The sequence below is a fragment of the Pelodiscus sinensis genome, chromosome 1 (assembly GCF_052426305.1).
Source record: "Pelodiscus sinensis isolate ZL-2025 chromosome 1, ASM5242630v1, whole genome shotgun sequence".
Classification (NCBI taxonomy): Eukaryota; Metazoa; Chordata; order Testudines; family Trionychidae; genus Pelodiscus; species Pelodiscus sinensis.
Genome location: NC_143052.1, coordinates 242758057 through 242785696, shown reverse-complemented (window position 1 = coordinate 242785696; position 27640 = coordinate 242758057). Strand labels below are relative to the sequence as shown.

The 27640-nt window shown below is 42.7% G+C and overlaps 1 protein-coding gene across 11 annotated transcripts in view; it reads left to right on the top strand.

The window, feature by feature from the left end:
• Positions 1 to 27640, top strand: part of MCF2L (MCF.2 cell line derived transforming sequence like) — a 249952-nt gene that overhangs the window by 1855 nt on the left and 220457 nt on the right. For 10 of the 11 annotated variants that reach the window (XR_012900192.2, XM_075917179.2, XM_075917740.2 and 7 more), the window contains exon 2: positions 9227 to 9425. The exons of the other annotated variant lie outside the window; for it this stretch is intronic. Coding sequence is in view for 9 of the 10 variants with exons in the window: in XM_075917179.2 (XP_075773294.2) it covers positions 9248 to 9425 (178 nt within the window). In the remaining variant the exon portion in view is untranslated. The remainder of the gene's footprint in view (positions 1 to 9226; positions 9426 to 27640) is intronic. 11 annotated transcript variants of the gene reach the window in all.

Here is a 27640-nt window from a genome sequence, read left to right as displayed (position 1 = left end):
TTTAAAAATGATGAGATTAACTTTCTAGCCCTTTGTATTGCAGAGGAAAGGTTGAAAATATGAAAGGAAATAAATAGACCCCAAAGTTTATTATAAAAATATCATGTTTTCAGGCCCATCTCATGGGGTTTTTGAATGCTTTGGGGCTCACTATGGGGGAGGCTGTCTCTTAGTACCAACTAAACTTGTTTGATTACCATTATGATAATATTAATACAAAGAATTGTCATGAAAAAATATGTTGCTAATATCAGACATCAACCCCCCACCCCAACTAATAACTACTGATTTAGTGGACAGTTGAGGACACACTTGTGCACTGGCTTGAATCTTATTAAAAACAACAAGAAATCCGGTGGCACCTTAAAGACTAGCACATTTATTAGGGCATAAGCTTTCATGAGATACATACAACTCATTACTTCAGATGTTTGAAGAGAAAGAAAGGAAGGGATATAAAGATGGGAGTGTAACATCAGTCCTAATTAAAACAGAATGAATATGGCTCACCTCTCACCTTCTCATTTTCTGGCCCGTGGGAAGTGAACCTAGTGCTTCTGCCATGCAGGGAGTGAGGGCTCAATGAGCCCTGCTTGGAGCATCAGGGCAGAACTTTGTGCCCCGGCAGGTGCCACATTGCTGGGCAGGTTGTGCGTGCCATGTGGCTCTCAAACTTCTGAACATTTTGTGTAGCTTAGAGGGTCAGTAAGTTTGGCCACTCCTGCAATAGGCTATAATACTGTAAACTTAATCATATGAAGCATTAATTTTCAGTATGTTCTTTTCATCATCTTGCATCATAAGAATGTCCATTCTGCATCAGATCTATCTAGCCCCAGTAGCCTATCTTCTGACAGCAGTCAGTGCCAAGTGCTTCGAAGGGAACAGGCAGAACAGAGTAATTATCGAGTTATCCATCTCCTGTCATTTGCTTTTAGTTTCTGGCCATCAGCATTTTGGGAACACCTAAGTTAATAGCCATTGAGAGACCTATCCTCCATCAACATATCTTGTTATACTTTTGATCTCCACAACCTCCCTTCCATGTCTGTGTGTTGTGTGAAGAAGCTTTTCCTTATATTTATTTTAAAGCTGTTGTATAAGAATAATGCACTAATAGGGGTGACTCTAGCCCAGTGTTTCTTAAACTATGTTCTGCGAACAACTTGCAGGTATACTGCAACCTCTTTTTTGTTTTTGTTACTTCTTTGTTTTTGTCTTTTTTTTTTTTTTGTCAATTTTTTTTTTGAAGAAAATGTTCATAGGTGTTCCACAGGAAAAAAAATTGTTTGGTGTTCCATGGTCTCAAAAAGCTTAAGAATCACTGCTTTAGGCCATGTATTATGTAATGAGGTAAATAGCACTTCTTTATTCACTTTCTCCATGTCCTTCATGATTTTATAGACCTCCATTATATGTCCTTCCTACCCCCCAACTTATGAAGAGCCCTACTCTTTTTTTTTTTCTCCTTACCTTATATGGAACCTGTTCTATACCTTTTAACTATTTTTTTTTGCCCTTCTCTGTATCTTTTTCCAATTCTCATATCTTTTTTCAGATGGGCTGATCAGAATACATGTAGTAATCAAGAGTGGAGTCCCTGGTTTTTGTATAGAGGCATTGTGATATTTTTTTCATCATCTGTCCCATTCCCAATGATTGCTAACACAGTGTTTAATTTACATTGAGGAGATAGTAAAACCTTTAAAAAAATCATTCCTTTGTCTAGGACCAGATAGCTTAGACACTGTCTGACGCATACATTTAAAGGTCATGTGCTGGAAATATGTGCTGGAAATAATTCTTTATACATCTCCCATACATCCCTCATGCAGTAGTATTGACTATGTTGCCAAATTTTCAATGAAATATTACAAGACAACAGTGTGTGTAGTGCACTGCACTAGTTAGGCCAGCAGAGACTCACAGCTACGAACCAGGGAGTTCTTTGCCCTCTGCTCCTGGAGTTACAGGTGTATGTGGTGATACTGGGGAAATAGTTACTGAGTTTAGTTATTACATGGAGTCCCTATACTACTGTAGGTCTTTCTGCAAATCTTTTGGCTTCAGTGGGAATTCTGTTTAAAGACTACTTACTAACCTCAACCCAGCAGTTATGCCTCAGTCAACAAACCATAATTAAAGATAGAATTTGGACTTCTCCAAGAAATGAATTTGGTACCCCTTCTCTGATGTTTTATGGTGAGTACAAGCAGCATACTCCACTCAGTGTATGTAAGTAACCTTCGTCAATGTTAGGTCCCCTCTTCCTTTTCCCCCACTTCTGGGCAGAGAACTTACTCAGCATGAACAACTATCACTTAGCTTTGAAATAAATTTGAAACAACTTTTTTTTATGTGGTGTTTCCATTCCTTTGGCCAGAGGACCATTTTGAATAGAGAAGGTTGAAGTAAATCATTATCTGAGTTATTGACTCTAAAATATTCTTTTCACTTTCAGAAATAGTTCTTGGGTGGGTTTTTATCACTTTGAATGTCAGGAAGAGTTTGCTCTACAAGATTTATTTGTAATTTTCTAGGTATCGCTTAGAAATTTATTACCATAATCCTATGAATAGTTTAACTGTTCATATATTAATATCAAACAAAGTTAAAATTCCAGGAGCTCAGAGAGTCGAGAAAGCTCATAGCCAACATATTACGTGTGACACTTTGAACAGATATCAGAATAACTTAGGTACATAGAAGTATAAAGTCACAGCCAATGAAACATTGTGACAGTATAACACTGAACTATGTTAACACTGCTGAAAGACCCTTCAGATTTCATATGCAGGCAGTCCCCGGGTTACGTGGATCCGACCTATGTAGGATCCCTACATACGAACGGGGCTTTTCTTGCTGCGGAGGACGCGGGCGGCGGGACCGCCCAGACGCACCGCAGTCCCACCACCTGCGTCCTCCACGGCGAGAAAAGCTGTTCCGCGTCTCCCTGGTCTGCTGGGGGGGCCCAGCAGACCAGGGAGATGTGGAGCAAAGCCGCAGAGGACGCGGGCGGTGGGACCGCGGCGTGTCTTGGTGGTCCCGCCACCCTCGTCTCCCTGGTCTGCTGGGGGGCGCAGCTAGTACACCCCCGCCCCCCCAGCAGACCAGGCTTTTCTCACCGACGCCTGGGCTAGAGCAGCTGGGGGGCTGCCGGGTTGGTCCCGCAGCGCCGCTCCTTGGTGCTATTGGACCAACCCGGCAGCACCTCACCTGCTCTGCCCCAGGTGTTCCCAAGTCAGCCGCTGTTGAAACTGATCAGCGGTTGATTCCAGGAAGCCTGGGGCAGAGCAACTCTGCCTCGGGCTTCCTGTAGTCAGCCGCTGGTCAGTTTCAGCAGTGGCTGACTTGGGAACACCTGGGGCAGAGCAGGTGAGGTGCTGCCGGGTTGGTCCAATAGCACCAAGGAGCGGCGCTGCGGGACCAACCCAGCAGCACCCCAACTGCTCTGCCCCAGACATGTCCGATTTAGCCGCTGCTGGTCAGTTTTAACAGCGGCTGAATCTGGACGCCAGTTCTGACTTGCATACAAATTCAACTTAAGAACAAACCTACAGTCCCTATCTTGTACGTAACCCGGGGACTGCCTGTACTGTCTGCATAAAACAGACTGAACCAGCTTTACCTCTCTGGGTGAGAATTATGACCTCTCTCTTATCCTAACCACAATGTGCTCAAAGATTTGCACAATTTTCACTAACCCAAGATTCATGCCTCCATATTTTCTTTGTGTCCTATGCCTCCGCCAATAAACATCCTGTTACATAAACGCGAAAAACACGTGTTCATTGCACACTGTGGTGTACATCCATTATAAATACTGCAGGCAGGCTTTATAGTCTATGGGCTTGATTCACACATTTCATGACAAGGAGATGAAGGTGCAATTTGCAGCCATGCCGGAGGGATGGATTTATCCTGGTTTGCACTCTTCTTCTGAGTTCTTCCTACAGAAAAACAGTTTTAATTTATAAGTAGGGCTCTATAGGAACTCTACGAGCTTAAACTGGTGCCCTGAGTCATTGTGTCTTCTGGGAAAACTGGCTCTATCTCTTTTCCAGCTTTTAGAATCCACTCTCAATCTTCAGGTAATCTTTTCAGAAATCATTTATATTCCAATTATGTTTGATCTGAGAACCAATTTTTTATTGTATTGCCTCACTGATACTGACAGATTATGAATTCTGTTCTGACCTCTCCCATTTGCAACAACATTGAAGTTAGTGGATTAGCTTGCAATGGTAGAAAAGTCAGGGCAGCATTTGTATGTAAGCTTGTATTTGTTTTGAGCTCAGAGTGCAGTCAAAACTTTGAGAGGAGGAAATATTTTTATTCTATTACATTGTTTACATGAAAAAAAAATCACATCACAGCTGGTGAGTGCAGAGCTGAAAAGAAGTTATTTTTTTCCCTCAAAATGGTAATCTAATTTTATGCCACTTTTTGGGGGGCGGGAGGGGCGCGGTTGAGTAAATCCCAAGACTTGTTATAAAGACTACATGACTAGGGATACTTTTTCAGTGACTTTGGAATGACCCTCAAGGACATATCTGCCAAATGCACAGTGAGTGATGCAGACACATAATAGCTCTAAAATCCCAAAGTAATTATGTGTTCTGTTTCCTCTCTTTTGCCCTTTATATTCACCCTAAATCTTTCTCCATTGCACTCCTGACCCTCCACTAGTGCTACTTAGTCCTCCATGGACTGCATCCACCCATATCACTGAAGCCTGTGCTTCCATCTCATGCAGTCCCAGTGTTTACTCTTCCTTCCCCTACAACTTCTTGAGCTCGATTCCCCAAATAAAATTCACATTATTTATGTTATTATTTAAATAAAATAAATTAAATGAGCAAACAACTTCACTAAGTTGGATTAAGGTTGTAAATATTAACTAACCATTACAATTAAAAAAATCTTTTAGAAATTTCATTTTTTAAAAGAAAGGCAAAAAAATCCTAAGTGAAGGTTAACCTAATATTTATAAAGTAATTTCTGGTCACTGAGGTGTAACCCTACTCTTTCACTCTTGGGAAGGAAAAAATTGCTATTCTGTGATGTCCTCCCCAAAAGATTTTTTTTTTCCCCAAAAACCTCTTGATTAGAAAATCGTTATCTAAGGAAATATTTCTCCCTAGTTTCTTTAATATATCATGGGAGATAATAAAGAGAAACAATAGTGTGGTATCAGCAAATGAAGTGGAAATTGATGACAATACTACAAAGTGTATCTTTCACTAAAATTCTAACATTGCATGCTACAAAGTTATCTCTGCATGTATAGACTCTTGTTTTTATCCTTGCCTATGATGGTTTGAGCAGCTGCAGAGTTGAATACAAGTTATTTTATCATAAGTATTTGATTTTGCATATCCCATTCTTGTGCACACATTCCAATAGAGTTCTCCTAGAGAAACATTTTGTTTTGTTCATTTAGCAGTAGTAATGTCTCATGGCTCTTTTAAATATACTTTTTTTTGGCCAACGGGTACAAACACATGCAGCTTCCATTAAAGTCAGAGGGTGTTAAGGATGCTCAGTACCTTGGAAAATCTAGCACACTGCTTTTTATTTTAAAAGTACAGAAAAACCTACACTACTTGGAAATGGAGGGTGGGAGAGAGGAAAGTTGTCAGCAGCCTGTTGGTTGAAAATAAAACACATTTATTTTTTACAGAGAAAATACAATTTATAACGATGGTTAGAGCAGAAAGGCTTTGGTAGGAATGATGTGTGGGAAGTATTGTAATTAACAATAATTAGATTAGTGGTGTGCAATCTTTTTCCTAGTGTGAGCCCTGGGAAAATTTTCATCGAGGGAGGGAAAAGAAAAAAAAAAAAGGCGGCCCCTTTAAATGCCACTCTGCTTGCCTGCCACTCCCCTGCCACATGTATGCAAAGCTGGGAAAAAATGGCAGCTGGCTCAGCACTGTGACCCCCCCGGAAGCCGTGACCCCCTTGGGGGTCATAACCCACGGGTTGCGCATCTTTGAATTAGATAATAATTTAATCCTTCTCAGAATATTCTTGAATGAATCATGGTTAAAACATTGTTACTAGTTTTTCTTTCTTTCTTTCTTTCTTTCTTTCTTTCTTTCTTTCTTTCTTTCTTTCTTTCTTTCTTTCTTTCTTTCTTTCTTTCTTTCTTTCTTTCTTTCTTTCTTTCTTTCTTTCTTTCTTTCTTTCTTTCTTTCTTTCTTTCTTTCTTTCTTTCTTAGCTAAATTTACTGAGTCAATATTCTTTAAATCAGTAAGACTGTCACCATCAGATATAATGCAGATATCCCAAAGTATACTAGTACTACCATTAGGAATGTGAATGGTTAACTGGTAAGTCTCACCCTTTACAGATGAGGCTTGCCGATTCTGGTTAACCAGCAGGAACTGCAGGCAGGGGGCACATCAGCCCAGCTGGAGCAGCCCATGTTGGTGACAGGCTTATCCTTGAATTGGTTAACCGGTTAAATATTATATTGAACAGGTTAACCAATTAAACAGGATTTTACATCCCTAATTACCACCTATTTTCTTGTATAATATTTTTATTCTGGAGCAGTCCAAAATCAGCATCTGGAAATATGGAAAATTAGAGAAAAGACTCAATGAATATTTTTTTGCCGTTGCAGTAAGTGGAGTGTATGGTAATCTGAGATTGCATCCTTGTTCAGTGCCTATGGAATGTGAGTGGAGATGTCATCACATGTCCCTTCTTTCCTTTTGTTCACTTACCCACAATTACTTAGCAAAGCTATTTGGGTTTCCAGCAGCTTTTCCCCTTCCTTTCCTTTCGTCATATTTTGACTTAAAGCTGACAAAGGTGTTTTGCTAGACTGATAGAAAAAGTTTCTCACGTGATGGAGGCTCTTGCTAGAGCCTTACTACTTTTTAGACTTTTTCTCAATGAAGATCTCTCTGGAACTTGAGAACTTGTCTCTCCTGTTAGCAGAATTTGGTCCAAGAAAAGAGGTTTTCTCACCCAACTTCTTTTCTCTCCTATCTTGAGACCTATATGGCTACCACACTTCAAACAAATATAAGTATTTAAGCATTTATAAGTATCAGGGATTAAGAAATATTTCCTACAAGTGAATAACAATATACCTTTATTCTTGAGTTAATTATGATTGATCTTTTACTTGGTTTACCTGGCTTTGCTCAGGTCCGTAACTCAATTTTTTTTTTTAACAATATAAGGAAAATGCACATGCATCATTTTAAATCATTGATCTGGGGTGAGGCTGGGGAGAAGGGTTTCAGTATGCAGGCTGCCCGGGGGAGAGAGGACAATCCCAGACCTCTGTCTCCACAGCAGGTTGGGCCAGGTGAAAAGCACCTCTCCAGGACTGCTGTAGTTCCAGTGGGCACAGCCAGTGAAGGGGGTGCATGTTCCCCAATAGGGCAGGTCCAGATTTGTCGGCCCCCCTGTACTATTGAGCCAGAGTGCAAGTGCAGCAAAGTGCATTTCCCTCCCTTACCCTGATGAAGGGGAACAGCCATTAATGTTCCCGTATGATTCGGCAGCAGGGGTGGGGAAGCTTCTGGCCCTCCTTCCCGTTCTCCATAAAGGGCAGCTGGGGTGGTGGGAGGCTTGGGGTTAGGGCAGAACCAAGTGGCGGGGTGGGGGGGAGGGATCCCCAGAAGGGTAAAGAGTAGCCCCTTTCACTTGCCTGGTGATACAATCATACAGAAAAGAGACTATGTGAAGCAATCCCATTTTCCTGGCACAGCCAAATCCTTACGTTGTTCTCAGTTATGATTAGAAGAAGCTGTATACCGAATTTAGTGGTCCTCACTCTGACTGTTCAGGGGTCCTTGCTCTTACTGTTCAGGAGGAGTTCTTGAAAAGACTGACAGATGAACTGTGTCAGACATACAGTAAATTTCAAGAACAGCTGTCTTTGAGGTCAAGACGCATGATTTTTCCATCTATTTCTGTAAATGCACAAACTTGCAGATGTTTCTCCCATCTATAAAAACACATTGTTAAATCTCTTACCTTTTTGTAGACCTCTAACTTTTACCTCTTCCCTTCCTGCATCCATGAACTATTCCCTTCCAGGAATAGGGCAGCTCAAGAGGCCCAGAGCCTTTATTAGAAGCTAAAACAAGTTACTTCCGTAGCGTTTCTTTGTCCTGCCCTGGTCCTCATCCCACCAGCAAAATGCCCTTTTAGTTAATTTGTTTCCTACCATGTTCTTTTCAAATTCATAAGTCATTTTGCAGGAAATATTTTAATAATTATATTGCTTTGCCTTTTGCAAATCTTGTATTCCTGGGGCACTTTCTCTCTTATCCAAAAAACCTTATTCAGGAGAGTATTTATGTAAGCATTGGTCTGATATTGAAAGTACATAGAAGTATCATTTTGCTTGTGTGTAATTGTTCATAAGGTTGTATATTGTTTTCCATCAGGATGTTGGTTTTGTGGTTAAATTGACTTAGTCTTTCTCAAGGCCTCTGATTCAAGGTTCAGTGAAGAAAGGGCTCTTTCATACAAGGCAACCTGATGTTATTTTTGGATGACAGCTAGTTCCACTCATATGATATCCTAGATATATGCACTTGTCCTTTTAAATAAGTATAAAATAATGTAGCTTTATTTTCTTCAGAAAACTCACAGGTGGGGTGGGTGTGTGTGTGTGTGTGTGTGTGTGTGTGTGTGTGAGTTTTACACACACACACACACACAATCACTGTTTTTAAACTAAATGCAGGACAATGTAGCACTTTAAAGACTAACAAGATGGTTTATTAGATGATGAGCTTTCGTGGGCCAGACCCACTTCCTCAGATCAAATAGTGGAAGAAAGTAGTCACAACCATATATACCAAAGGATACAATTAAAAAAAATGAACAAATATGAAAAGGACAAATCACATTGCAGAACAGAAGGGGGATGCGGGGGGGGGGTGGGAAGGGGGAGGAAGGAAGGTAAGTGTCTGTGAATTGCTGATATTAAAGGTAGGGAGAGTGGGATGTTTGTGAGTTAATGGTATTACAGGTGATAATTGGGGAAACTGTCTTGGTAATGGGTGAGAAAGTTCAAAGTCTTGTTAAGTCCTTAACAAGGACTAATAAACCATCTTGTTAGTCTTTAAAGTGCTACATTGTCCTGCATTTTGCTTCAACTACCCCAGACTAACACGGCTACATTTCTATCACTGTTTTTAAACTAACCTTGAATAATGATGATGTTATAATTTGTCTCCCTTTTGGCAGACGTCAACATAAGACACTTTCATGTCTGTCTATTGGCCCTGGAGGGTGACCCTATGTAAGGAAACTGGCAGCTGCAATTGTTTCATAACAGACAGCCAGTCTAATGAGGAGAAAGAAGAAGATACTGAGCCTCAGATTGTTGTGTCGGACATTATCCAGCTTGTGCGAGAGAAACAGCAGGTGCCAGCAATACGGGCAGGTGAGAGAAATCTACCAAATGTTGTTGCAAACATACCTTGCTGGTGCCAAGCTATAGAAAACCCGCATAATACAACATCTAAATGTTAGCTGATGGGACAGCCTAGCTTTAAAAATGGGTTGCAGTCAGTGAGGCTGTTTCCTGGAGAGTTAATGTTCACGCAAGAAAATAAAATAAATGAATTCTAGAAAGCAGACTGGAAAACTTGATCCAACATTGGATTCGGTGTGACTGTCCAATGAGCTGCCACTTGGGCAGCAGTCAGTCTGAAAGCAATTCCTTTCTCTCTGCAGCTGCTCATAACATTCCCTCATCTAGGTCCACAGTGAGGTGGGATCCAGTACATCTGGTTCATTGGAGGAACATGGTGTGATCCATCATTGCATTGTACCCCAGTGCGTGATGATGGTTAACCTCTGCCCACATTCGACTAATAGACGCACACCGTAATCATACCATGAGAATTATCCCAGGCACTTTTACGGTTGCCAGTCCTAGCCAGTATTCCTCTGCTTAACATCAGGTGGTAGAATGCAGCCAGTGAACTAAGCACAGAACCACAGCAGTGACTACACAGAATTACTCTATCTGGGCAGTGCTGCCTACTTTGCATCCAGCTATAATATCAGTTCTCCATGATGGACAGAACAGGAGAGAGTTGCTGTTGTTTCCTGAATTCCCACATCACCATCGGGCTACCTGACTTTGGGTTCCACAGCCATCTCTGGAACTAGTATAACAGGTTTAGGTTGGTGTAGTTCATTGTGCCAAGGTCAACCATGCCTGAGGGATTCAGGGCAGCTCTCGATGCACCTGTGGTGCTCTGGAAGATGCTACATGCACACTCTAGATGGTTGCAGTTGGTGTTGGGCTTCCTGGAGTTCTTCCCAAGCTGATCACTGCTGACTCTGAAGCCGTTGGCTGGCTCAAGACTACTTAGCTGTTTTAGTTTTTGCTTGTCTTGCCTTACCTGTCTTCTATAATTCAATTGCATCAGGATATGCTGCTCAGGGTGAGGCAAGAAACGAAGTGAGACTGACTGTTCACCAAATAAAGCCCCTGCCTCTCATCCTGCTTCAATTATATTACTCTGCATCCACTCTATGGGGAATGCTGTAGCTAATATCCGCCTCTGACAATGAGATTAGGAAGAAACTTGCTCTGACAGGCTATTTTATAATTGGCCACTTAGGGGTTTCTTGTACCTTGCTCTGAAGTGTTCAATATATTAACAAGTGTTAATTTAACTTAAAAAGCAATAGTGTGTGTGTGGGGGGGGGAGGTTCTGACAAGAACCTACTATTTTGCTGACAAACCTAGTTCTATGTGCCTCTTGGCCGGCATGTGCAAGAGGCAGCTAGTGTGCCAGATCTAGCCTGTGACTGCCTCGCTGGGATCCTTAAGCACAGTGCTGCTGCAGCTGCTTTAAATGTGGCTGCTCTATGCTCCAGGTTGTGGGGAGCAAGGAAGGAGGCTTTGTGTTCTGTACCCCCCTCCCCTCCGCAAAATCTCTTCAGTTTCCGGCCAATAGGAGCAGAGAAATTTTTCTGGTGGCAGGGGCAGCCGATGAGGCCTCCTCCTTCCCTGTCTCTCCCTCCATCCCCCCCCACTCTGCCCAGAACACAGCTGCGTGGAGCAGTTTAGAGTGCAGCTCAGGCTTCTGTAGGGCTGCTGCTTGGGAGCCACCTAGGAACCTCAGTCAGGATTAGGGCCTCATTGTAGGAGGCACCGCACAAATACAGAGCAGAAGACCATTTCTGTCTCAAAGGGTTTAGAATCCAGATTACCTTTTGCCTCTGTGCAAATCTTAATGAGGACAGTAGCGTGACATCACAAAGACCACTTGTTTGTCTGCTTTTGTTAGTACAGTAAACTTCCGTTAATCCGGCACTTTTAGGACCCAAGGGTGCTGGATTATCAGATATTCCAGACTATTGGAAGCGGGAGTTATGAAGGGTCTGGGGTGCGATGGGGAGGGGGCGGGGTGCTGTGGGACCAACCTGGCAGCACCCCAGCTGCTCTGCCCCGGGCTTCCCCAAGTCAGCTGCTGCTGAAACTGACCAGCGGCTGACTTGGGGAAGCCCGGGACAGAGCAGCTGGGGTGCTGCTGGGTTGGTCAGCACCGCCAACCCGGCAGCACCCCAGCTGCTCTGTCCCAGACTTCCCCGAGTCAGCTGCTGCAGAAATTGTTGAAGCCCGGGGCAGAGCAGCTCTAATTGTCTGGCTTCCTGGAGCACTTGTGGCACCACCTGGAACCCGGACTATCAGGAGTGCTGGACCACTGGATGCTGGACAACTGGAGTTTTACTGTAGTTGTCTCTGTAATACTTTCTCTTTTTCCTCTGTTGCCTGTAGAGCTAGTTTTTGGGGAAGGGGGAATCATGATTCTTTTTTCCCCTGTTCTTTTCTGGATGAATTTCAGCAGCTCTCAACCAATGCTAGATAACCCATCTTCTTTTCTTTCGGGCACAATGTCTTTTGGCTGGCACTGCTGCCTCCTGCTGCGGCTCAGCTAGTCTACCTTCCTGAGTTCTGTGCTCGCAGGCAAATGTCAATTGCCACCACAGCCTGCAAACTATATTCCAGGGGATGCTCATGCAGCAATGGTGTCTTCTGACCAGTGGGCTGACCCAGCTCACTTCTGTGCCTGCAGGCTTCCTGAAGCCTCGCCTTCCTGCAATGATTTGTTCCATTCTCCTCCTGTGGTTTAGAGTGAAGTCCAAGTGGCTCTAGAATTTGCAGAAAGGTAAATGTGCTACTATGGCATACTGATGCAAACCATCTTGGAAAACAGCGAGTAGGAAAGCGGTGGCAAACAGCATCCAAATGAGGGTGCAACCGACAATGCTTTTTACAAAAATTAGGACCTAAGCACAGGTCAGTTTAGGGTTAAAAGAATCAAAACAAGCAAAGATCCAGAATAAAAAAATAAAGCTTGAAATTATTCTGGTGCAAAATTGTGCAGTAAGATACATTTACTGAATAGAAAATACTTAAAAAACATAAAACTGAAAAAAGGCCTTCTTTTCCATTAGTTTTTGTGAAAAATTATGAGAACTGAAAAAGCAGCTGAATGTATATGTATCAGCAGTTCATATAGAAGCACATAAACTTGTAACAAGAGTAATTTAAAAACCAATTTAACCAATTGTTGTAAAGCTGTAATTATCAGCTGTTGTGTTCAGACTCTTCAAATGCTCAGCTGTTACATTCATAAACTCTTTGAAGAGTGTTCTCAGCCTCAACTAAAAATGTTAAATTATGGAGCTTTCTGTGTATCACAACCAACAGTTTTTCAGCCTTAGATTGCAGAGATGTTCTAGCAGGTGTAATTCAATAAATCAAAAACAGATTTTCAGCTAACGTTGTATTACTAAGCCTCTGGTACGCCTCTTAATAACAGCCTAATGTAAATACAAGCCAAAAATAGAATTAACATACACCAGTCATATTAACCATTTATAAATTCAGCTAAATCTACTTATGCATTGCACTCATCATTCACCACCAGCAGCAAACCAGGATAAATGTGATAAGTAGTAATGTTTGTTTTCCTGTTGCTTACTAAATAGTGAAATATATAAATATAACTGTTTTACCATATATTACCTAGAATTGACAGCCCTTTCAAAAAGGGGTGAGAGGTAACGTATTGGGCTATAAACCAATCCACTTTTGAATGTCCTGATGAATATAACTAATTTCCCATACTACTTAAATATAGAATTGGCATGCTGAGTGTGCAGGACAGAAGTTTTATCCTGCCTGGCTCTTCAGTGTAAATAAAAAAATGTCTGAGTCAGTAATTTCACAATTACTGTTCTTACCCAACTGAAAGTTCTAACTTGACAGCAATAGTTTAAAAATGGCTGTGTTCTTTTTAAATTCCTCGATTACAATCTGTCAATAAATTTTTGGGGGGGAAAATCCTTGATTTATTCTTGCCATTTACTGCATGAAGTCTGCCAAGCAACTCTTCTTTGTGGAGCAGATGGTGATGCACCATTTGGAGCCTGCACACCTGGCCTTAGCCCATACTCTTTCCTACCCTCTGACCCCCCTTGGTCCCCTCCCAGAGCCTCTTCCTGCCCCTCAAACCCTTCATCTCTAGCCCCACTTCAGAGCCCGCACCTCATGCCAGAGCCCTCAACCTCTCCCACTTAGTCAGCATCGTGAAAATGAGCATGTGAGTGAGAGTGGGAAGAATGAGCAAGCATTGAGGGAGGAGTGGATGAAGGGAGTGAAAAGGGACAGGGCAGGGAATGGGGGCCTTGGAGAAAGGTTGGATCAGGGGACAGAGCAAGGGTATTTGGTTTAGTATGAGCAGAAACTTGGCAAGAGGGTGGGATGCCGGCAGATGCCAGGACGCTGGTGTGACGTGGCTCTGCCAATTTTAAAGGGCTGCAGCAGCTCGGCTCTGGCCACATGTCCTCGGGAGCTGGCTGCGGCACACGGTGCAGCCAGGCCTCGCCCCGCCCCACCGGCTCCTGTCTTGCCACTGCCGCCGGCAAGAGACGGCTCCCTGTTGACCACCCAGCTCGCTGTGCTCACCCCGTGCCCCTTTGTCTCCATGCCGCCTGTTCCCCACGCCGCCCCTGCTCCCCAGACCCCTTCCTCTCCCTCTTCCCTACGACTCTTTGGCTCTGTGCTGCCCTTGCACCCCGCACCCTGCTCCCCCTGATCCCTGCCCCCCCCAGCTCTGTGCTGCCCGTTCCCTACACTGCCCCTAGACCCTGATCCCTCTGCCCCTTCCATTCCCCACGTCCCATTCCACGTGCCTTCACTGCACCCTGCTCCCCCCGATCCCTGCGTCCCTCTGGCTCTGGGCCTCCCGTTCCCTGCGCCACCACTGTACCCCACCACTGTTCCCTCCACCCCTCTGGCTCTGTGCTGTTCCTGCACCCTGCTCCCCCTGTGGGTTGGGAGTGAGAGGTCTGGACAGGGCAAGGAAAAGGCTGCTGTGACCTAGCAGCGAGTGAAAGGGGGAGTTCACTTGAAGCGCCTTTGCCTTTCTGGAAAAAAAGAATGAAAATACTATTTGCTATTTATAGGGCTAAAATGCCAGGACAAAAATGAAAACAAACCAAAAAAGCCCATTGCAAAATGTAAATGTGTAAAAGACAACAAAAAAGGGGGATGGCCAAAAAATGTTTTGCTTCGGGCAGCAAAAAACCTAGAGCTGGCCCTGGGGGAAGGGAAGGGGCTGGGCTGGGCTGGGCTGTGGGGAGGACAGGGGAAAAATATGGGGAAGGGGCTTGTGCTGAGGAGAGAGGAGGGGAGGAGATCAGGAGAAGAAGAAGAAAGTGGAAGGTACCAAGGGACAGGGGTGCAGGAGAGACAAATCCTAGGGGACCAAGTGCAGACAATGAGGAAAAGGGCAGGAGGGGAGGTGTCAGTGGGAGGGAAACAGAGTGATGCTGGGAGAGGAGAGGATAAGGAGGGGGCATGAGGAAGGCGGGGATGGAGCAAGGCATGTGTAAGGGCATGGGCATGAGGGTAACGGGGGCAGAGGGTGGTGAGGGGGTGGGTATCAGGGGAAAAAGGGGGCAGGGGCAGTGAGGGAAGGGGGAGGCACAAGGAGGATGCAGTTGCCAGGGGATTCTGGGGGTGAAGCAGAAGGGCAGACACCTGCAGGGAAGGGACCAGCATCAGAGGAGAGAGGCAGGGCAGGTGTGTAGAGGGAGGTGTTAGGAGAGGGGATGAGGAGGGGTAGCTCACATGATCAGAGTGGGGCTACTGGCGGAGTGGACACGGGGGAGAGAAGGGCTGGTGGAGGGGGGCAGGTCTCAGGAAGGCTGAGGGCAGTGAGAAGGGCAGGAGTCAGGACAGCAGAGGAAGGTGAGGGGTTGGGGGGCAGCAAGGGAGCTGATGGAGCAAGGGGAGGAGACATGGCAGCAGAGGGAAAATGTAGAGGTTTATAAGATTTATTAATAACTTATTAGTAATTACTGTTCTTATTCTTATTAGGAATTTATTCCATTAAAAAACACTTTTTTGGGTGGAGGGTCGTGAGTCCCTTTTTTGTCTGGCGAGTAGGGTTTTCCATAATTTGTCGAGCCCTGGTTATGAACATGGGCATATCTTTGATATAGCAAAACAGGTTAGTGTGTGTGTGGAGTTGAGGATGAGCTTATAAACCTAGGTCCTGCCTATAAAGACATGCATGGGATATCTGTTAATTCCTGTTCTTTTCTAAAACTAAAGATGTGTGCAAATATCTGTGGGTAAAAGTATCTTTTCTCTTCTCCATTCCATTCCACCTTGCTGTGTGTCACGGATCTGTCCTTAACTTAAGAATGGCTGAATTTTTTGGTGGTACTGTGTGTATGTACAATGCAAAGTTTTCTAATTTGCATTAATGCCTGTAAGACCTACTTCTGATTAACTGAGTATGGTAAGTGAAAAATTTGTAGATTTGCTGCCATCGTGACTGGCATAACTCAGGACATAAGATCTCCATGTGTTCACTTCCTGCGTCAGGTCCAATAGCTGTATTTGAACTAGAGTATATATTTTTAAATTAAATAAAATCCATTTAAAATGTCATTGTTATGGAAAATGCACTATGTCCCTTAGTCAGCTGTGTTTTGGGGGGAAAATTACCCCTTTTCCCAGTCTGAATTTTATAGAATTTTAGAATACTACAACTAGAGGGGACCTCGAGAGATCACCAAATCCAGTCCCCTGCCCTCGCAGCAGGATCAAGCACCATCTAGATTATCCCTGATAGATGTCTATCCAACCTGCTCTTAAATATCTCCGATAATGAAGATTCCACAAACTAGGCAATTTATTCCAGTGTTTAACCACCCTGACAGGAAGTTTTCCCTAATGTCTAACCTAAACCTCCCTTGCCACAATTTAAGACCATTCCTGCTTTGTCTTATCAGAGGTCAAGATAAATTTTTCTCCCTCGTTCTTGTAATACCCTTTTAGATACTTGAAAAATGCTATCGTGTACTCTGTCTTCTCTTTTTCTAAACTAAACAAGCTCAATTCTTTCAGTCTTCTCTCATATGTCATGTATTCTAGACGCTTAATCATTTTTGTTGGTCTTCCCTGGACCGTCTCCAATTTCTCCACATCTTTCTTGAAATGTGGTGCCCAGCACTGGATACAATACTCCAAGCCTAACCAGCGCAGAGTAGAGCAGAAGAATGACTTCTCATTCTTCATCCCAGAATCATGTTTGGTTTTTTTGCAACAGTGTCACAAGTTGACTCATTTAGCTTGCTATAGTACTCCTTCCTAGACAGTCACTTCCCATTCTGTATGTTGAAATAAAAGACAGGACTATGCAGCACTTTAAAGACTAACAAGATGGTTTATTAGGTGATGAGCTTTCGTGGGCCAGACCCACTTCCTCAGATCAAATCTGAGATCAAATTGGGTCTTGACCATGAAAGCTCATCACCTAATAAACCATCTTGTTAGTCTTTAAAGTGCTGCATAGTCCTGTCTTTTGTTTCACCAAGACCAGACTAACACGGCTACATCTCTATTACCATTCGGTATGTGTGAGTCGTTATTTTTTCCTAAGTGAAGTACTTTGCATTTGTCCTTATTAAATGTCATCCTATTTACCTTAGACCATTTCTCCAGCTTGTCCAGATCATTTTGTATTATGACCCTATCCTCCAAAGCCCTTGCAAACCTCCCCATCTCGGTATCATCTGCAAATTTAATAGGCGTACTCTCTATGCCATCATCTAAATCGTTGACGAAGATTTTGAACAGAGCCAGTACCAAAAAGGACCCCTGCAGAACCCCACTAGTTATGCCCTTCCAGCAGGATTGTGAACAATAACTACTCTCTGAGAACGGTTATCCAACCACTTATGCACCGACCTTATTGTAGCCCCATCTAAGTTATATTTCCCTAGTTGATTGATAAGGTTATGTGAGACTGTGTCTTACTAAAGACTAGGTATACCACATCCACCATTTCTCCCTTATCCACAAGACTTGTTATCCTATCAAAGAAAACTATCGGATTGGTTTGACATGATTTGTTCTCTACAAATACATGGTGGCTGTTACCTATCACCTTATTATTTTCTAGATGTTTGCAGATGAATTCCTTAATTACTTGCTCCATTATCTTCTTCTCTGGCACAGGAGTTAAACTGACTGACCTGTAGTTTTCTGGGTTATTCTTATTTCCCTTCTTATAGATGAGCACTATATTTGCCCTTTTCCAGTCTTCTGGAACCTCTTCAGACTTCCATGACTTTTAGCTATCCGCTCCTTGAGAATTTTAGGTTGCATTTCATCAGGCCCTGGCGACTTGAAGGTATCTAACTTTTCCAAGTAATTTTAACTTCTAAATCTACCCCATTTCCAGTAGCATTCATTATGTTAGGCATCCCTGCATCATCAAACTTGTTGGTGAAAACCAAAACAACGAAGTCATTAAGCACCTCTGTCATTTCCAAATTTCCTTTTATTGTTTTTCCCTCTTCACTGAGCAGTGTGTCTACCTTGGTCTTCCTCTTGCATCTAATATATTTGTAGAATGTCGCCTTGTTACCTTTTATGTCTCTAGCTAGATTGAGCTAGTTTTTTTTCTTTGCCTTTCTAATCATGCCCCTGCATACTTCTGTTTTGCTTATATTCATCCTTTGCTTATAGCATCTCCTGGTTGATCCAAGGTGGTCTACTGCCATACTTTCTATATTTCCTCCATAGTGGCATAGTTCGCTTTTGGGCCCTTAACGTCCCTTTGAAAAACTGCCAACTCTCTTCAGTTGTTTTTCCTTAGTCTTGCTTCCCATGGGACCTTATCTACCTGAAATCCATTGTCTCTATTTTGCTGTTTTCCCTTCTACCGTTCCTAAGAATCATGAACTCTATGATTTCATGATCACTTTCACCCAAGCTGCCTTCCACTTACAACTTTTCAACCAGTTCTTCCATATTTGTTAAAATCAAATCTAGAAAATTCCCCACCACCACCATCCCTAGTAGTTTTCTCAAGCTTCTGAAATAAAAAATAGTCTCCAATGCAGTCCAAGAACTTATTGGATAATCTGTGCCCTGCTGTGTTAGTTTCCCAATATATGTCTGGATAGTTGAAATCCCCCATCACCACCAAACCCTGTGCATTGGATGAATTTTGTCTAGCACCAGTTTAAAAGTTGTACTTGCAGTTTGTACTCTGCAAGTTTTATTTGTCAATAAATAAATGTGAAGGCTCTAGCATGGCTCTGGGGAGCGCAAGCCATTAGCTGCATAAAGATGACCCTGCAGACTCTCCTCCCCAAGACATGGAGTCATCAATGAGGCTGCATCCAACTCTTGACAGGGCATGCTGTGCTGGGCCTGCATCTCTGTGCGCAAGGTGTGGGTGGACAGGCTCAGCCTGACAGGTTCCAAATGTGGAGAGGCTTAGTGTGGGTGGGATTGAGACACATTGGTGGCTTTTGGGTGGGGATCTGGATGCATGCAGTCTTGTTGGAGGCATTATGGGTGCAAGAGCAATGAGACATAGAGAGGGTGTCGAGAGGTGGGTGGAATATTTTGCTATATGATTGTTACCATGATATTACTGAACAGCAAAGTATGACTCACAAGGCATACTTTGTACAAAGGTTTACAGTAGTGCGTAGGGAACGAACATGAATGTCTTCTGTCACACTAATATAATAAGGTTTTCAAGGATATTTCAGGAAATTTCCATATCTCACTGGCACCCTTCTCAGGGATGAGGGCTCCGTTATACTTGACATTGTACAATGAGGAAAGTCCCTGAATTAGAGCTTATAAGGGGGTGGGTGGGGGTGTGTGTGTGTGTGAGACACACAAATCCCTGGATATTTGCGAGTATCTGTATCGAGACTCATTTTTGTGCAGATGCTAACTTTGAATCTAGAACCAAGCATATTTGTAGATATCTGCAGATCATTTCTGCACATGCAGCTACCAAATTTGTATCTGTGCAGGGCTCTTATGAAATGCTGATAGGCCTTAATTATAGGCACTACTTACACTATTGTAAAAGGCTCTATGGTCAAGTACAGTAAACTTCTGATAATCCGGCATCTTTAGGTCCCAGGGCGTGCCGGATTATCAGCTATGATGGACTATCGGAAGGGGAGGCTATGAGGGGCCTGGGGTGGGGTGGGGGAGGATGCCACCCCAGACCCCACATAGCCCCCCCCTTCCGATAGTCCGGCTCTGCCCCAGGCGTCCCCGTTTCAGCCGCTGCTGTTGAGTTTCAGCAGAGACTGAATAGGGGATGCCTGTGGCAGAGCATCTGGGGTGCTACTGGGTTGGTCCGGTAGCGCTGCCCCTCGGTGCTGCATGACCAACCCAGCAGCACCCCAGCTGCTCTGCCTCAGGCGTCCCCAAGAGAAGTTGGGGTGCTGCCGGGTTGGTCACGCAGCCCTGAGGGATGGCGCTACCGGACCAACCCGGCAGCACCCAGCTGCTCTGCCCCCAGCTTCCCTGATTCAGCTGCTGGTCAGTTTCAGCAGCGGCTGAATCGGGGAAGCCCGGCACACAGCAGCTCCAATTGTCCAGGTGCCCGGAGCACTTCCGGGTTCCCGATGGTTTGGACCATCAGGAGTGCGGGAGCTTTGGATGCCGGACCAATGGAGTTTTACTGTAGTAAGGGGACAGACTGTATAGAATTTTACAAGTCTTTTTCTTTACTGATTGGAACTCTTTTGTAATGGTGTCAGTAGTGCCTCCAGTTAAGGAGTCTGTCAGCATGTCTATGTGCCAATATTCTCAGAAATTCACCAGCTAACATTTTTCTGCTGTTTAATATACAATTGTTTAAATTTTTGGCATGTTCTTAGAACTCTAGATTGGGGATGTAAAAATGTGTTTAAAAACCTAACTGTGTGACTGCTAAAAATAACTGAGATTTTTAGCGGTCACACGGTTTAGTTTTTAGTTAAACATGCTGCAGGCTCTACAGTATAAAGCTTTGAATAAGCTGTATACTACAGAGCTCACAGCGAAGTCTCCTCAGGGAGCAGGGCCAGCGGGATGAAAAATAAAGGGAACTATTAATCTTCAACTATAAAAAATACAGGGTTTTTTTTTCCTACAATTTTTTTTCCATTGGGAGGAGACACAGTTTCTCGTCATCGTTAGACACAAGATTACAACTTTTCTCCCTGTGATGGTAATAGAGTTGTGTCATTCAGTGGAATGCTACACTAGTCTATACCAGCAAATAGATACTGGTCTGAGATCTGAGTTTGTAACCTTAATATTACAGATTTTATATAAATGTATTTTGCTGAGTTTTTTGTAATACAATTACAAAAAACACCGTAAGTGCTTCATCAATCTCAGAATCTATACAAATAAATCACTTTTAATTACTTAATTTTAATAAAATTACAACAAACCTAAATTTACCATATACTTATCATAATGATTGATGAGTCATAGCTGAGGTATGAAGTTTTAAAGTTCTGTATAAAGCAATGAGGTGTCTGGTCACATCTTAAACTCCCACAGATAGATATGGAACGCTTATGCTCAAATATGTCTGCTAGTTTTCAAAGTGCCACAAGACTCCTCATTATTTTTGTAGATACAGACTAACCCAGCTACCCCTCTGAGAGAATTCTCTTATCCAGCCACAAAAATAATTTTTTAAACCCAGAAAGAATGGTTTCCTATTACCTTCAAAATTAGACAGTGGGCAAGATTTGCAGATTTGAAAGTCAGTTGGTGTCAGGCACCTAATCTGCATAGGTCCTTTTATCAATTCTAATAGTACCATTCCGTACCTTTGAAAATCTGGTCAAATAGCTAAATAGATTTGGCAAAGCAGTAAAGTGAAATTTATATCAGAAATTGCATTGCAGTCTTAATTATAGTAGTTTTGTTACCATCAAAGCTACACCAATTTACATAACTTGTTTTTCCTTACACATTTAAAAATACATCTTTCATTCAGACCTAAAAAAGAACCACCCACTGCTCTAACATGAAGAGACTTAATTATATCTAATTAGTTTACAATACCATTTTTAAAAAGGGAAATTTATGCCTAATAAACTGGTATAAAATTAAAGGATTTTTAAAAAGTAAAATTTTTAAAAATCTATTTTAGCACGTGACAGTTGCTGAATTAAAAGCTCCAACTGCTCAGAGGTCTCTGAATAAAGCAAGGCAGTGACTTTCCCAGTTGCTGAATTAAAAGCTCCAACTGCTCAGAGGTCTCTGAATAAAGCAAGGCAGTGACTTTCCCAGTTTGCCTGCAGGAGTGAAGCAATTTGGGATTTGTCTATCTAGAGAGGTTTCTAACATGGATGCCAATTGTGCTGATGTGGGATTTTTTTGAATGTGATGAGGAAATTGATTGAGACCATGAAATCATTTCATATGGTAGTCCTATAACTTTCAGTCACACCTCTCCTAGGTCAACTTGAAGCAAACCAGAAATTTTTAACCCCCTCGGTGAATTGGTGGTGACAGAGCATTTGTATTGCCTTTGAAATGAGCAAGTAGATAAGGTGGGGGGGGGGGGGCGGATCTTCAACCTCATTAAGTACTAATTTACCAGGAAAACAACAAGGAAGTGCAAAGATGACATTTAAGAGCATTTGACTCCCGGGGGGGGGGGGGGGGGGAGACTCAAAGAAGCCTTCACTTTTTATTTATTGCTTTTATTGACCCTGTAAAATATAGGATTTTCAGCTGTCTAGCCACCTTCTCTAGAGTCCTCAAAATACTCTAAAAGTTTGTTTATTTTACTCCTTCAATCATGAACATTCTCTGAAGACCGCTCTGAGCAAACTGGGTGCATCTTCCCTTCCCTTTTAGGTGTGCAAACAGCAAGGAAGTTTTAAGCAAAGGCTTATGTGTTGAGAGTACCTTACTCCAAACAATGTGTGAACTTACATAGTAAAAGATGCTGTGATCTAGTGGGTCAGACTCAGAATTTGAACAATAATTGCTAAGTTATCTTGGAGGTTTTAAGACAGGGACTTGAATGCGGCCTCTGGCTTGCCTGGATCTGGATCCCAAGACTCAGGGCCACCTCCAGCATTGGCGAGCCCGTGCTGGCACTCCAGTTCCCCTGCTACCTCCACTGGGGGGCTGGAGCACGCACAATCTACAGTAAACTTCCGATAATCCGGCACCTTTAGGACCCTGGGGGTGCTGGATTCTCAGATATGCCGGACTATAGGAAGGGGGGGTTATGAGGGATCTGGGATGGAGTGGGGGGGATGCACCTCTCGGCTCTGCGGGACCAATCCAGCAGCACCCCAGCTGCTCTGCCTCCGTCTTCCCCAAGTCAGCCGCTGCTGAAACTGACCAGGGGCTGACTCCAGGAAGCCCGAGGCTTCCCGGAGTCAGCCGCTGGTCAATTTCAGCAGCAGCTGACTCGGGAATGGCTGGGGCAGAGTAACTGGAGTGCTGCTGGGTTGGTCCCCTGGCGCTACCCCTTGGCACTGCAGGACCAACCCAGCAGCACCCCAGCTGCTCTGCCCCAGGTGTCCCCAACTCAGCCGCTGGTCAGTTTCAGCAGCGGCTGACTCCGGGAAGCCCGGGGCAGAGCACTCCAGCTGCTCTGCCCCAGGCTTCCAGAGTCAGCCGCTGGCCAGTTTCAGCAGCAGCTGAAGCGGGGAAGCCAAGGGCAGAGCTGCTCCAATTGTCCGGCTGCCCGGAGCACATCTGGGTTCCAGATGGTACCAGACCATCAGGAGTGCCGGACCATTGGATGCCGGACCACTGGAGTTTTACTGTACCATGCTGCAGCTGCTGCTGCTGCTCTTCCTTTTCCCTCTCCTCCCCCCCTCTGGTGTGTGAGGGGAATGTGGGGAATGTCTTTCTCCTTCTCAGGCTATGTCTACACTAAGGGGCTTTATTGGGAAAAGGTACACAAATTGCGCTCTGCAATTTGTGTACCTTTTTCCGATAGTTTTTTCAGATGAGGCTTTTCCAAAATTTGGCCCAGAAATTGAAATTTCAGGAAAAAACCCTCTTTCAGAAGAGCCCTTCTTCCTCGTGGAAGGAGGAAGACAGGGTTTCCAAAAAACATGCCTGCTATTCCGCAAAAAAAAGTGGAAAAGCAGATGCGTTCTCTGGACGTGGTGGAGTTTTTCTGGGATACATCAGGTATCCCAGAAAAAACCCCAAAGTCTAGACATAGCTTCAGTCAGGGGCCACAGTGCGGGTTTTTTGTTTGTATATGTGGCCCCTGACTGATTTTTCTATGAATCAGTGGACCCTGACCCAAAAAAGGTTCCCCATCCCTGTTTTAAGACATTCCATTAATGTTACTTTTGATGACCATATGAATTCTTCAGGAAACCGTTGAAGGAAAGAAACAAATGCTAAAGCCCATTGCTTCTGATGTGGTATTTAATAATAAAGTCCTGTATCTACTTGCTGGTAGGGATGTTAAATTTAGATTAATTAACTAATCAAATAGTCAATAGGATTTCCATTGACTATTCGATTAGTCTATAAGGGCACCTCCATATTTGAACTATAGCAAAGGCCCTGCTAGAAGCCCTGCCTTTTGAAAAGGAGCCCTGCAGGGAGCGGCACCAGCAGGAGACTCTCTTCTGGCCCCACACTTCTTGCGGTGCCTGAGCCTTTGTAATGTATAAGAAATCTGATGGAGGCAGCGTGGGGGTGGGGAAGAAACTAGTCAATCACTAGTTGACTATCCAACAAGCTTCTGCTTGTCGGATAGTCAACTAATTGCTTACATCCCTACTTGCTGGAGTAGACCTGTGTAGCATTCAACTAAGTGACACAAGTCAAACTATTACCATATAAAGAGAGAGAATCCTAGAACACTAGAACTGGAAGGGACCTCGAGAGGTCATTGAGTCTGGTCCCCTGCCCTCATGGCAGGACCCAGTAGAGAAGTTGTAATCTTGTGTCTTACTACGGCTAGAAACAAGTGTCTCCTCTTCCAATAGAAAAAGTGTGTAGAAAAACCATATTTTTATAGTTGAATGTTAATAGTTCTCTTTTTATTTTTCATCCTGTTGGACTAACTCCAGGCAAGATACTTGTCATTTCTCTTTAAAAATACATATTATGTTTTTAAATAATTGCTTGTAGTTTAAACAGTGGTCATATGTCAAATACAAACCTTTTCCTCTAGCAGAAAGGATGTTTTTTGTTTTGTTTCTAATTGCTAGAGGTTAAAAGCAGGATATTTCATCTGAAGAGTCACTTAGTGAATGGTTTTGTGGGTTTTATGGTCAGATGGGTTTGAACTTATTTGATTACAAGGTACATTAGAAAAATTATAATTCTTTGAAATTAATTTAAATTGTTCATAATTAAAATTAGTTGATTTTTCTTAAAATGCAAGCTAAGCTAACCAGTGAACAGGTTATTCTTCAAAACTGATAAATTTAACAATTGCACAGGAAATATATTACTTATGTGGAGGCGATCCCACTCACGTTACATCTGTTTTGATGATTAAGTTTAATCCTGTTAAATGTGTAAGGCTCGTTTTTTAAGATGCTTACCTGGTGAAAAAGTATTTTAACAAACTTAAAAAATGCATTAGAAGAAAAAATAACCATTGTAGCCACTCTGTTAATGTGTGCGACTTTCAGTCAGGAAACACCTTTGTGTAGAGTTGTTCCTAGCCATTACTATGGAGATGATGATTCATTTCTGCTTCCTCTTGGGACCCTGCACTAATGAAAGATTTGTCCATGCTGAACTTCTGCTGAATAATCCTTAACTCCAGTCACCTGGTGGGGATTGTCAGGATGACAAAAGAAGGCTAGAAACTACTCCTTCACTGCTGCCAATGAAGTCTGTGGGAGGTGAAGTCTTGGTCTCCAAAAGACTAGGCAATTGTGTTGGTAGAGACTTCCCCTCTCCCAGCCCCCACCCCATTGTGCTTAAAATCTTCAAATGATGGAGAATTGACAATTTCCCTATACGATGTGTTCCAGTGTTTGACTAGCCTACAGTTTTCTTTTTCTCCAGACAACGTTTAATTAGTACCATCTCACAAGCAACTTTGTTCAAAATATTTCATACCAATTTGCTGTTCCTTATCTTCTATTGTTGAAAATTGTTTAGGTCCAAAATAAGACTTGTGAAAGTGAGGTTCTAGACAGCATCATTTACACCAGGGGTGTCCAAACTTTTTTCAAAGAGGGGCAGATTTGATGACGTGAACATGCGTGAGGGCCGACCATTTTGCCTGACATTCTTTGAACCATTAAAATTAAATGCAAATTAACTATTTTATGCAAAGTTTATTGCAAACGGCATACTTTTCATTTCGTCACATGGATGACAAATCTAAACAGGTGTTAAATCACTCTGCCTTTCATATCTGAAGGCCAGATGAAAAAAAATCCAGGAAGCTGAAATATATGTCAGGAAAATTGTAAAGTACGTTACATATTTTTGGTAATAAAGGTTGTCTGTCAACTTTTAAGTTAAAAAAATATGAACAGGAACATAACACCAAGTATACATGTTGTGTCCAAATATATTTATAACTGATTTAGACCAACTGACATTAACTGAGATTTTACAATGTATTCATCTCAATACATATGGATTCGTTGGGGGCCATAAAAGATAGATATTGCCAAATTACCTGTGGGGCCGTATTAAACTGGAACACGGGCCGCAATTGGCCCGCGGGCCGCAATTGGCCCGCGGGCCGGACTTTGGACATGCCTGATTTACACTTACTGAATTTATCTTGCATCTTTTAAATGGCATACATGAATATTCTTCTGTACCTTATTTTGAGTCTTTTATTTTTATATATATATATATATATATGTTCCATCTGAGCTTTGGCTGGCTGAGAGATGTTTGTCAATTCCCTTTCTAACCTCTTTCAGCAGTTAGCCCTTAATGGATTTGCACATAGTCAACTTGCTCTCTGAGATGTTTCATAGAATCATAGAATAATAGGACTGGAAGGGACCTCAAGAGGTCATCGAGTCCAGCCCCCCGCCCTCAAGGCAGGACCAAGCTCCACCTACACCATCCCTGACAGATGGTGAGAACCTTCACTTGATAGGATAGCCTATGCTTTTTGTATGTCTGATCACACTTTTAGTTAGCCTAGCTACAAGGGAATTCAACTAAAAGCTAAAAGGAATATAATAGTTAAGCTCTTCATTGTCTGTGTGGAGGCTGTTCAAACTTTTCCATTTGTGCAAAGTCTACGGGTCTAAATTGAGGACACCACTAAGAACTAACGAGGATAATTCATTGCACTCTTTGCATCTGGATATGGAGGATCTGATAGTTTAGCCATAATTCTTTCCCATTACTATATACAAATCTCACAATAGCCCAACAAATCCATCTTCCTGAAACGTATGCATGGTGCTCTTTTCAGAAATTGAATCCTATTTCTGTTCAGCCAGCAGGTGCTGCTGTTGAATCAGTAGGACTGAGGCAGTGTATTGGTGATATGTTTTGAAATATTCTGGAACTTGGATTTAACACAAGTAGGGGAGAGAGAGGAGAGGCATTACTATAAAACAGCAAATATAATATACATAATGTTTCCAATAAGGTTTCAAAATAACAGATTGGAAATCCAGTTTAAGAGATGTGCAAGTATATTTATAGAAATTAATTTATTTTACCATAAGACTGAGTTGAATGGTAAGATTGGATGAGGGAGAGAATGAAGTAAGTTGAAATTAGCCTTTTTACTATGATACAGTTTTGCCAAATTTTTAAAATTATTTCCTTGCACTGTAAGAAATACAGATTTCTCATTACTAATGATGGCTAGCCTATGAAACAACACAACTTTGCCCATGCTTTTAAAAGAGGCATCTTCTTAACAGTCTGTAAACCACCTTTGTTTTATGCTAGCTGTGATATCGCCAGGTTGCTGGGGCACTTGCATTTGTAAGAGTGGTGAAAGGAGTTAGTTTATTTTGAGGAGGAAGGGAGAATATGGAGGCAGAAACAGGAAAGAAAGTTGGGAAGAGAAAGGTAGGTTGACTGAAAGACTTGTCATTTATTTTAACAGTGTATATATTTATTTATTTAAAATATTTGACCCTGTCTCTCTCTCTAAAATATTTGAGGTGGCTTACAAAATTTAATTTTTAATAGCTATAAGATCACTTGTATCACGGATATCTCTTTGTGCTGCATACTCTTGAACATTACTTAGTATGTTTCACATGCAGTCCTACAACTAGCACAGCTGAAAAATACACTACAGAATTTTTCATGCTTGCTTTTCTATTGAGGATCTGGTCTCCTACAAG